General features: G+C 37.0%; 1 protein-coding gene across 1 annotated transcript; it reads left to right on the forward strand.

The window, feature by feature from the left end:
• Positions 1 to 6,686: 6,686 nt before the first annotated feature.
• Positions 6,687 to 8,027, forward strand: LOC132607856 (uncharacterized). The gene has a single exon (XM_060321932.1). The coding sequence runs from the start codon at positions 6,687 to 6,689 to the stop codon at positions 8,025 to 8,027; it is 1,341 nt and encodes a 446-aa protein (XP_060177915.1).
• The last annotated feature ends 4,863 nt before the right edge of the window (positions 8,028 to 12,890 follow it).

The raw sequence follows: 12,890 nt of genomic DNA on the forward strand, positions 1-12,890 counted from the left end.
ATAATTATCAAGGATGGCAATGCTTCAAAGTTAAGCAAATCAGTGATTCATACATGATTCAAACACATGCTGAAGATGGCAATAAGTAGACAAGTTATGCATGAGCTTTTTAGTAAACTGCCTCTTTAAAACATCTAAGCAAGTTTCTTTTCAGTCAACTCCTATATGCATCTCTAAGTCTCAATTCAAATCTCACAATAACCTTAATGTACCACTAATATACAGTAAAGATAACTGGAACACCAATAGAGGTACCATCAAGTTTTAGAAAAACATAAAACATGACATTTAGCATGGAAACATGAGTATACACTTAATGTAAAATAGGACAATAGACTCAAAGGCTAATATTGTATCATTTTTAATCATAAGGCATCATATATCACAGGTTTATAGAGTGATACATGATAGGTTGGGTGATATTCTTCCTTATTTGATATCTCCAAATCAAGCTGGTTTTGTACAAGGGAGGAGCATCATTGAAAATTTTCTTTTAGCTCAAGAGATAGTCACAGATATAAGGAAAAGAGGGAAACCAGCTAATGTGGTGATTAAACTAGATATGGCTAAGGCCTATGACAGGGTTGCTTGGTCTTATCTTATCAAAATGCTAGGGAAGATGGGATTTTTAGATGTGTTCATTGACATGATTTGGAGACAGCTGGCTAAAAATTGGTATTCTATACTGCTAAATGGCAAGGCTAAGGGGTTCATTCATTCTACAAGGGGATTAGCAAGAAGATCCTCTATCTCCTGCATTATTCATTCCGTCTGCTGAGGTCCTTTCTTTAGTTGAGGATGGTAGCTTTGTTGGATATGGAATGCCTAAATGGAGTGTAAGGATTAATCACCTTGCATATGCTAATGATACCATCATATTTGCATCTGCTGAGAAATACTCTTTGATGAAAATCATGATCATTTTGAAGGAGTATGAGGTGTTATTAGGTCAGTATATCAGTAGGGATAAAAGTGCTTTCAATTTTTATGATAAGGTGGCACATAATATACAACAAGAAGTTCAACAAATTATAGGTTTTACTAGAGATCAATTTCCTTTAAAATATCTTGGGTGTCCTATATTTCATACAAGAAGGAAGAAGATGTATTACAATGATCTCATTAAAAAGGTTAAGAATAAACTGCAAAGCTGGAAAGGAAGATTGTTATCTTATGGAGGGAAAGTTGTTCTTATCAGCAGTGTTCTTCAAAGTATCCTTGTGTATGTTTGTCAGCTATATTACCTTCTAAGTATACTATTAATGTAATACATAGGATTTTTGCAAGATTTTTCTGGAATAACAAAGAAGAGGAAAGAAGCAGACACTGGTGTCATGGCAGAACATTTGTTTGCCAAAAGAAGAAGGTGGCCTTGGTTTCAGATCCTTGTATGATGTTTCAAAAGCTCTATATGCTAAGTTATGGTGGAGATTCAGAACTACTAATTCCATGTGGTCAAACTTCATGTGGAACAAGTACTGTAAGAAACTTAAGCCTACTAGAGTTCAGTGTAAAAGGGGGATCTAAGATATGGAAAATGATGTTGCAGGCCAAATATGAAGTGGATCAATTCATATGGTGGGAGCCAAATAATGGTTCATGTGATGCATGGGATGATAACTGGACAAAGCTTGGTCCAATTGGTCATTTTTTATATGAGATTGATCATAATAATAATAATAACATTGTGGAAGTTGTTGATGTAATGACAGAAGATGGATGGAACTTTGTAGAAATGAAGGCTCACTTTCCTGCAAATGTTGTGGAGCATGTAAAGAATTAATTAGTGGTTTTTCAACAGAATCAGAAAAGGATAGACGTTGGTGGACTTTAACTAGTTCAGGAGAGTTTTCAGTGGGAAGTGCTTGGAATATACTTAGACAGAAACATGAAACTTCTACATTTTATCCAAAACTGTGGGTCAAAGGTCTTCCTTTCAAAATATCTTTCTTATTATGGAGAGTGTGGAGACTTAAGTTACCTGTAGATGATGTTCTCAAGAGAAGGTAAATTTCTATTACTTCTAGATGTAGATGTTGTGTAAATCCTAGTCAGAAGGAAACTATGCAGCACTTGTTCTTAACCGGTTCCTTTGCCAAGTCCATATGGCAATATTATAAAGAAGCAGCAGGAATTACTGAGGCTTTTGTGCATATTCATCAAATAGTAGTGAAGTGGTGGGATAGTTCATGTAATGCTAAGTTGAAAACAATTATGCAGCTATATCAGCTGTGGTGTGTTGGCAACTTTGGAAGAGGAGAAATGTCATAATGCATGCAGTAAGAATGAATAGAACTATGGTGATCCGTGGCATAAATCTGAATTTGCATAATCTTATCAAGTTTTTGTATCCTTGGCTGCAGCAGGTACCTTATTCATGCCCTCAAATGGTGCAACTCTTGGAGGGATATAGGCCAAAAATAGTTTGCAGGGAGGTCATGTGGATGCATCCAGCTATAGGATGGTTCAAGTGCAACACTGAAGGGGCCTCTAGGGGAAATCTAGGGATGAGTTCTGCTGCCTTTTGCATAAGAAATGATAGAGGAGAATTAATGTATGTTGCAGCTAGAACATTAAATGATACTACCAATTTTTGTGTAGAGGCTATAGCAATAGGGCATGGTATTGAATATTGTGTGTCACATCAGTTCTTGCCTGTTGTTATTGAAATTGATTCCTTGGCTTTGTTAAACATCATAAGGCAGATATGGAGTATCCCTTGGAACATCAGAATGGAGATAAGGAGAATACAGTAGTGGAGTAATAAGGGGCAAGTGTTGTTTGCTCATATCCTTAGGGAAGGCAATGCACTTGCTGATTGTTTAGCTAACTGTGTGCTCAATTTTGCAGGTATTTTACAAGTTAATAACTTTCAGGATTTACTATCTGATGCCAGAAAGATATTGAACATGGATAAGGCTATGCTACCTAGCTTCAGATATAAAGTATACAAGTGCAGGGAAAAATATTGAAGATCTTCTACAGAGTTTGATCATCACTGCACAGTAGCATACATGAAGTAGCTGCATTCACAGCAGCAGTACAAATGAAGTTGCTGCAGTTCATAATCCAAGTGTAGTGAATACGACACTCTTTTGTTGATTACAAATAAAGTTTTGGATGTCAGCTTCAAGATGTACTTCTTACTACTATCAAGGATACAATTTTAATTTCAAAAGCAGAAATTCAGCAACATGGAGAAGGCAGTTGTTTTCCAGATTTATCACTTTATTTCCATAACAACTGGTGAGAGCTTTGAGGTGACTTATAATGGAAACATCATACAACAGGAAAATCTCAGCATATTCAAGATGTTGCAGAAGAGAAGTAGTTCTGATACAATATTTAATCATGTACCTTTTGTTTCTTTGTTTTCTTTTGTTTCCTTTAGAATTCTTTCTGTAAATATTTAATTTTTTCCTTTTGAAATAAATCACCACAAGCATGGCTATGTGGTTTTGCTTAAAAAAATCACAGTTTTATAAACACATATACCAGCTATAGTCGGACATAGGTAGAGTGCACATACTGAGGTATCTAGATCAGATTTGAAACAATATGCAAGATACTAAATATGACCTCCCTTGGCTAATACACAGATTCAAAATAGCATATAGAGTGCATTTAGACTAACTCTAGGTGATCTAAAATCTGTTAATGTAGGAGTATGTAGGGTCCCATTCTTAGTCTAGTATGCTACACATAACTGTCAACTTAATAGAGTTTCAAATTGAGTTCAAACTAAACAAAAGCACATAATTCATTTCTTCTAATCAAATGAACCTTTCAGCAGAGAAACAGACCACACTTTGGTCACATGATGACTCACAACCCTCTTTTAATCAATACTGATGCATCACGCACAAGTTATCATCCATGTATGTAATGTTATTAATCACTAGGCATGCAACACAGCTTATAGTCATGCATTTGACGAGGTAAATAGAGTTTAAGCAGGAAAGATATTAGCAGAATGTGGTTTTGAAACTATAATTATTACCATTCTGACATGATAAAGACTGATTCAATATGTACGTAGCAACTATACAGGGTTTAGGCTAATTAACATGTTAAACCAGGTCTAAATTAAGCATAATAACATTTAAACATGCTGAGTCTAGACCGAAGAAGAGCTTGAACCAACTAGTGACACATAAACAGTGATTAAACACCTTTAGACATGATCAAACATGTCAAATGAAGCATACAAATCACAGCAGGACTAGTATTTTAACCTATATGCAGTTAAACTAGGTAACAGTGCCATTAGCAGCCTATACAATCAAACTTAAAGCAGGAAACCCAATCTAACAGGGGTATACCTAAAGAAAGATAACATGCTAAGACACACTTAATCACATACAAACTAACTACAAGATTCTAACGATATCTTAAGCTAAACAACATGATTAACTAGCACATAATAAATCTAACTACAACAAGATAACCTACTAATTACTGCAAACTGAATATACAACAAGCATTTAAAACAGCTCAAGACTAAAATAAAAGAAAATAAGAAGATTTACCTTTTGTGAGTGCAGCTGTTTGTCGAGACTCGAACTTGGAAGATTTTTGTTTCCTTAAACCTGAATGCTCAAGCCAAACCCACACAAGAACAAACAAAATATTTAAATTTTTTAACTTAACTCGAACAATCAAAGTTCAAAGCTAAATTGCAAAAAACTTAAGTATTCTGAGTTTTTTGTGAATATGCAATATATTCGGTGTATGCAAACTATGAAATAGAACCCCAAAAAATTGAGAAACCCTAAATTCAACCGACGTGGGACTTTCACAAATCATTGAGAATAGGCCTTCGTTTCAACATTCAAAGGTCACGATTCACTCCCAAAACACATCAAGGATCAGAATCGACCCAGAATTGGGTCAATCCATCTGGCTCCTCATGAACCAATGGAAACTCAGTATTCAAATTGAATGCAAACAAAGACAATTTAAGATTTTTAGGGTTTTAGACCGTTGTGTAGCAAAAAAGCAAGAAAAAAATAAGGTTTAACACTTTGTTTGGGTTGAATCGTGGTGGAAACGGATGAAAAGTGGCAGAGCAATTAATGCTCTTACTACTTTCAGCCATGCAAAGTCTAAAGAAACCAACGTAGGTCCTCTCCTTTGCCTTTTTCGGTATAGATGATGTCAAAAGGGAGAAAGAAAAAGAGGAGGCGGCTAGGGTTTGCCCCTCCTCTTCGACGCTTTGAAAACAAATGAGGCCTTTAGGGTCTGTTTCTGTTGTTGTTGTTGTGTTGATAGGAGTTGGGTCGGGTCATGGTCTAATTTGGACTAGGCGCGACTGTTTTAAATGAAAAGAAAGGGGGTACATATATATATACAAAGATATAAACGTGATATACATGTATACATGTGTATATACGTGTATATATATGCAAGGACTTGACCTTAGTTAAATAAATGGTCACAATTAAGCGATTCAATTAATTTAAATCCTCTAATTATGGTCAAACATGATTAATTAAACAAACTAACAAACATAGTTAATTATGCAAATGGACTCAAATTGCAAACATAGCTTCAATTGACTTTAACCCATGGAATAAGTCATTTCAATTATGGCCACATTTGGCCCAATTAACCAATTAAAGATAATTTGCAATAATGACCTCAATTGATTTAAACCAATGAATTTGGTCATTTCAATTAAGGCCAGAATTAGCTAAAAATTGATTATTTCAATTGTAGCCAGTATTAGCCATATAGCAATCAATTTATAAATTTTAACACTCAATTAATTATGGTTAATTTTAGAATTGGGGGGAGGGGGGGTAAAATAATTAATTTATTTAATTAATTAGATTCTTTGAGTTAAATGGAGTGAATGCGCTTGCTAATTGATTTTCTGGTAGCTTTAACAATTAAAAAAATAATTATTTCCAGTTCTCTTCTTGATTTATTTTAGCAAATGTTCCATATTAATTATAAAATATGTCAATTAATTTCTAAATGATTCATAATATTCCAAAGATCATTTTGCCAAATAAAATGGGAAAATATTATCTAAGTAATTTATAAAATCATTTTGACTTGCAGAAATAGTACATATTTCACTCCGTTTTAACATCTAAGGACTCTAGGTAATTAAAATAAATTAAGGGAGGTCGAAAATTAGGTTTCAACACTGTGTTGGTAAAAATGGATGTGACTAGGCCACATTCTAAAGCGATAAAGGTGATGGATCCTTGTGACACTATTTTTGACCAGTTTGTTAGCTATGAATGGTGGCCTCAATATTGCCCTGCATGCTGTCAGATTAGTCATATATTCCATGAACCAAAGCCTAAACCACAATAGAAACCAAAGAAAATCAAAGTAGAAAATAAGGGGCCTAAAGGGGATATTAAAAAGGCCTAACATGCTTGGCAGAATAAGAAAGAGCTTGGTCGGTTTGATGAGCAAGCTGGGTAAGAAAATGCTCAAGATGTTCATATTCAAGACAATGCAAATGAAGGATGGCAAGTAGCAAGAGGGAAAGCAGTTAGTAGAGCTTCAATGGCAAGTCAAGAGCAAAATGTGGAAAATGCAACTGGCTTTACCCCCCTCAATGATACTACATTCCAATAGATCTTTCAAGCTGCTATGACTAGTCATGAAGGTGGACAGAGTAGTACAAGCACAAGGATAAGGGCCCCTGATCCACCTACAACTTCTCAATGATCATAGCAATCTGGAATGTAAGGGGCTTTAATAAGCGTTTTAAGCATAAGGAGTTTAGTAGAATAGTGAATAAAGAAAGAATTACAGTTATAGTTGTGACAAAACATAGAGTAGCTAAGCAGAGGGAACCAAAGATTATGAAGCAACTTCTTCCAAACTGGAGATGGCATGATAATTATGATCACAATAATAGGGGCATGATTTGGCTAGCATGGGATCCTAGCAAGGTGGATTTGGTTATGTTGCATGTGCATCCTCAGTTTCTGCATTGTACACTGAAGGATCTTACAAATGCTTTGGTGTTTGAATTCACTGTTGTATATGGAAAGCATACCATTATAGATAGACAACCACTTTGGCAAGATTTAGAGGGCATGGATGTAAAAATACAACTCTCATGGTCTATCATGGGGGATTTCAATGTTATACTTGGAGAAGAGGATAGAATAGGAGGAAGGCAAGTTCAAGATGTTGAAGTCATGGATTCTAATAAGTTGTTAGATAACACTGGTCTAACCATCATGAATTCAGTTGGAAGATTCTTCCCCTGGACCAATTCTCATGTCCATAACAGGATTGACAGGGCACTGGTCAACTCTGTTTGGATGAACATTTGGCCCCAGGTGGAAGTTGAAGTTAAAGATCCACAATTCTCAGATCATGCTTTGCTGAGTGTTACTATTGGACCTGTCCAAAGACAAGGGGCTAAACCTTTCAGATTCCTAAATCATCTATGCAAACACAAAAAAATTATGAGTATTGTACAGGAGACTTCGGAAAAGCTTGTTCACAACACTAGCATGGCTAGAGTATGGACAAAGCTCAAACCAACAAAGGAGGTAATGAAGAGTCTTAACATACATGAGTTCTCCATAGAAGAGAATAGAATCCAGGATACTAGACAGCAATTGCAAGAGACTCAAGAGAAGCTTATAGTGATTTTTAATAATCCCAGCTTATTTGCTCAAGAGAAAGTATTGAAACATGAGCTAGAGAAGTGGATTATGGTGGAAGAAAGCATCCTCAAACAGAAGTCAAGGGTGTTGTGGCTGAAGCTAGGAGATTCTAACTTGACATATTTTCATGCTAACATTAAAAGCAGGATAGCTCAGAATCACATTACCAGGCTAGTGTCAGCTACAGGAGAGTTGTTAACAACTAACTTAGAAATAGAAAATGAAGCAATTGGGTTTTACGTGAACCTACTAGGGACATGTGCAGAACAATTTCCTGAAATTGATCCTAGAGTGATGACTTCTGGGAAAATACTACATAGGAATCAACAGGTCCAACTTATTACTCCAGTTACAAGAGAAGATGTGAATGGGGCACTATAGGATATCTCTGAACTAAAAGCTCCAGGTTGTGATGGCTTTAATGCTTGTTTCTTCAAAAGCACCTGGTCTGTTATAGGAGAGGACATCATTTATGCAGTGTTGCAGTTCTTCCAAGATTCCAAATTGTTCAAAGATATCAATTGCACCACAGTCACTCTAATTCCAAAGTTGCAAAATCCCTTTTCCATCAAAGAGTTCAGACCAATTTCCTATTGTACTATGCTTTACAAGATAATATCTGAAGTGCTCACTGAAAAAATGCAAAGTGTAATGGATTGTAGTTAGGTAGGACTTGTGCCAGGCAGACTTATCACTGATAATATACTCTTGAGTCATGAGCTGGTGAAGGGGTATAAGAGGAAAGGTATGTCACCTAGATACATGCTCAAAATTGACATGCAAAAAGCCTATGACGCATTTTGTGATTAGCATTGTTGAACACTTGGAGTGTCTTGTGACGACTGCACCTTTTGAGTGATTTTTAGGTTTTCCAAGTGATACACAATATGTTGCAACATGTTGTATATATAGTGGGAAGCATGTGAGATAGATAGAGACCACTCATTCAATATTTGACCTAAAGCATGGGCCAGCTCAACTGCTGTACTTTTGCAGTAAGTAGCTCGGCTTTACAACTATCTCTGCTTACCGTGCAAGGTGCACAGAGAGCAGATCACAGACCAGGTCTCTATCTGGTTCTAAATTAGTTTGACAATCATCAAAACACGAATGCACTTGGGACTATCAATTTCCCCCTTTTTGATGATGACAAACTCATAGACTGATGTTCCCCCTGAGAACCAGCTTCTCACTTGTTTCCCCTGCAAAATAGACCATCATTATCAAGGCACCTGCAACATGTTAGCAACATAATACCAATTTCAATCCAGCCTTCTAGTTTTTCCCCTTTTCTCAACACACCTTCCCACACTCATCGGTTATGAGCACATATCCAGCTCAGCACATACATTACTTTCTCATTTCAGCAACATAAACTAGTTTTCCCCCTTTTGGAATCATCAAAAATAACTAAGGTACAGTGAGTAAGAAGGTCAGATGCATCAATACATAGCCACAGTATAATTAACAGTGATCAAAGCAATTTAGAGAAAGCTAGCAAGAACAAAGAGTGATCACATGACAGATAGTAGTTCAAATAGTACATACATATGTTAAATCAACTACTATTGTACCAACAGGAGGAGATAGGGAAACAAACCATCACATAACAGCATAAAACTATACAGCAAAGGAAATAAAGGATGGAGACTGGGAAGAGTTTGCTTAGGAGTAGGTTACTGTGAATGATTTAGATTGTGAAGAATCCCATCAATTCTATCAATAATTTCACCCTGATCCTGAAGCATGTGGTGTCGGAGTTCTTCCACTCTTGCTTTCAGCTGATCCTTCAGGAGAGCATTCTCAGCCTTTAGCTGTTCAATTCTGTAATTTACTGCCTTTAGGGCTTCGGTCAGGACAAAGATGGTGGAACCCGTTCCTTCAGCGACACATTCGCAATCTTCTAGATTAGCCATAGAGAATGTGTTATTTGTTGTTCCTAAGGTTGCTTTTCCAGTTCTTACGTTGAAGTGCCCAAGCACCTTTGTCAAGAAGAAGCCATAAGGAAGACCAGGTTTATCTTCCCTAATGTGCACTACTTTGATCATTTGTCCGATCATGATGGCTGGTAGAATGATCGATTCAAAAGCTGATAGTGATTCCATGAGAACCAAATGTGCCGGAGTGATGTTAGCCCTTCCTCCAGTTCTTGGTATGAGTACTTTGTCCATAAATTCAAGGACTAGTTGATAGACAGGCGGGATCTCTCTTTTGAAGAGTTTTTTTTTTTGTGCAAGTTGACGATCTATTTTTAACAATCACATTTTTAAGGAGGTAGAAGCTCTTCCAGTCACATCCCTTACCCCTACAATTGGTACTCCTAGAATTTTTGCCAGCGTTGATTCATTCGAAACAAAATTTGTCACATTCACTGTTAGAGCCAATGTGCTATTATCAAGCTGACATAGGTTTTCATACAGTTCATCTACTTCAATTTCGTATATGCAAAGAGTTGGTGGAGAAAAAAGATGAATCCAATTTTGAAATTCCAACATTTCTATCAATTCTTTCATGCCAGTCTCCTCCCCCAATCTACTATCAATCATCATTCCAAAACGAACTTTTTGTTTCCAAAGGGATGAGTTTGATGTTGATAGGTATGAATTTTCACAGTAACAATGGAGTAGTGTAGTTGACTAGAGTAGAATAACTCAGATAAAGATGTGGATTTCCCCCAGGTTCTGCGGTTACCGCCTCCAAGAGAAACGGAGTCGCTAGTATTTTGGTTTGAAGAGGTTGGATCATATGAGGATGACACAGGAACCATTTTTCTTTAGTTAGATATCAGTATGTCACACTAGGCAGTCTTAGTAGTGGGAAAGAGATGTGAAGGAATGTGAACCAGAGAAGGCATTATGTAAGAGAGAGAGAGAGATTAACAGTGAACAAACGCGAGAGCCTGTAGTTGTTGTTAAGGTGTCAGATATGACTATTCAGAGTGGATATAAGAAAAGGCGTATTGGTTTAGAATTAAAGCATTGATCTAGGGGATTCGTGCTTTTTTTTTTACTTTTGAGGTGGGAGACCCTAGACCGACTTGGTACTATAAGTAGTTAAGAGATATATGAGAGTGCTGAGAGTAACCTGAGTCACAAGGAAACTGGGTCTCTGGACAATCTTGACAGTGCTGAGCAGCAGTTCTGAAAACTTGAACTTGTTCATGCGCAGTGTTGTACTATACTTCTCATTTGTGAAGGCTTTGAGGAGATTAATTGATTATTTCCTTTATTCTCTCTCTCCTCAGCCTACACAAGATGTCAGTGTTTGGATTTGGGAACCAAAATTATAATTATAGAAGGGATAGATCAGGTTCCTTTTTGCCCAACCAGGCAGCACATTCCCTTTCTCCTTTTGAGGTCCTTTCTTTTGAGAACCAGTTTCTTTTGTACCAAACTTACTCTCCTTGTGATAAACCCTCTATTCCTCTTAACCAATTTGATTCTTGCATCACAAAACTCCTTGTAGTGTCCTGCTCGTTCACAATGGGTGCAAAAGCAGTTTTCAGTGGAGGAGACATTCTTGCTGTGGGGATTGTAGGGGATCTTCTCTTTGACAAAACCACTTCCTTCTTTATCACTTCCCTTACTTTTGTACATGGAAGTGATCACATCAGAAGACCATGTCCACTTGAGAGCTCTGTCAAGATCATACTTGAATTTATTCAAGTCTTCCTTTAACTGCTTGCTTCTCTCAATCTCAGTAATGAGACTCAGTTTTTCCTTTTTTGAGTTCATCTTTGAATTCCAAGTGAGCTCTACTGGCTTCGCCCTTTCCTTTAATATGTGCCTTTGTATCCCTTTCCAATTCCCTTTCCAGCATAATATTAAGCTGATTAGTCTCATCAACTTGTTCCCTCATCTCTCCAATTGACACCAACATCTTGTCTCTTTCGAGTTCAGAACCACTGATTTTATGAATGATTGCACCTTTCTCAGCGATAAGGGCATGATATGCATCAATTAGCATACCTGACAGTGACCTGCGTATATTCTGAGAGTAGGCTTTCATTTTCTTCTTTACCTCAAGAAGATTTACCTCTGCATCTTCATTACTATCATCACTATCATCTGAGTTTGATTTTTCCATGAGTGCAAAAATTGACTCATACTTAGAGGCTTCATTTTCTATGACCACCATTGATGTGTTCCTTTTTTCATCATCTTCTTCAGACTCACTTTAAGAGTCCCTCAATGCAGCAAGTGCTTGTTTTATCATAGCATTGGCAGCTTCCTTTCTTCTGAACTTTTTATCAGGAAATTGGTTCCTTCTTGCAGTTCCGTCGTAGCTGTACTGCTTGTTTAGAGGGCACTCTTTAGCAAAGTGACCAGGTTTTCCACAGTTATGGCAAAAATATTTATTTCCTTTGAGATTCTTGTTAAAGCTTCACATTCTCTGGATTCCACCATTTTTCCAAATCAATTTATGGAATCACCGTGTCGGATATGCTAACTCTGATTCGTCGTCACTTGAGTCTTCCCTAGCTGCTTTGAGAGTTAGGCTCATTTCCCTTTTTATTTCATTCTTTTCTTCCTTCTTCATAGACATCTTCATCTCATATGTCTTAAGGTTTCCGACGAGCTCATCGACAGTCAATGTGCTGAGATCTTTGGCTTCGGAGATGGCATTTACCTTGCTGTCCCAGGAGTCAGGTAACACACCCAGCAACTTTCTTACCAGTTTTATGGTTGTGATGACTTCTCCCGTAGAATAAAGCTCATTTATAATAGATCTAGTGTGCATATCATGAATAGATTCTCCCTCTTTCATTTTGAACATTTCATACTCTGTGGTGAGCATGTCGATCTTGGAGTTCTTCACCTGTGTTGTTCCTTCATGAGCAGTTTGTGGAGCTTCCCATATCTCTTTAGTAGTTGAGCATACTAAGACTCGATTGTATTCATCAGGTCTTATTCCACACACAAGGATCTTCTTGGCTTTATAACTTTTCTGTACTGCCAGCCTGTCAGCATCATTGTATCCTTTCCTTGTTTTGGCAGTGGTTTGTATACCATCTTCACCTATGTGTACTAGAATATAGGGACTATCACAGATGATATCCCACAGTTCTGAGTCTTCAGCCATGATGGAGCCATGCATTCTAGTCTCCCACCACCCATAGTAGTTTTCGTTAAATCTGGGTGGCCTAGTGAAAGATTGACCTTCTTCCGTATTGGGTGGAACAACCATTTTACATATTCTTTCTAGGTGCTAACCTTTTAGAAAGCACCTGCTCTTATACCAATT

Source organism: Lycium barbarum, chromosome 8, assembly GCF_019175385.1.
Source record: "Lycium barbarum isolate Lr01 chromosome 8, ASM1917538v2, whole genome shotgun sequence".
In the NCBI taxonomy this organism is placed as follows: Eukaryota; Viridiplantae; Streptophyta; class Magnoliopsida; order Solanales; family Solanaceae; genus Lycium; species Lycium barbarum.

What these genes read in the sequence shown, in the direction of transcription:
- LOC132607856 (XM_060321932.1), top strand. Translation starts at nt 6,687, where the DNA reads ATGATCATAGCAATCTGGAATGTAAGGGGCTTTAATAAGCGTTTTAAG.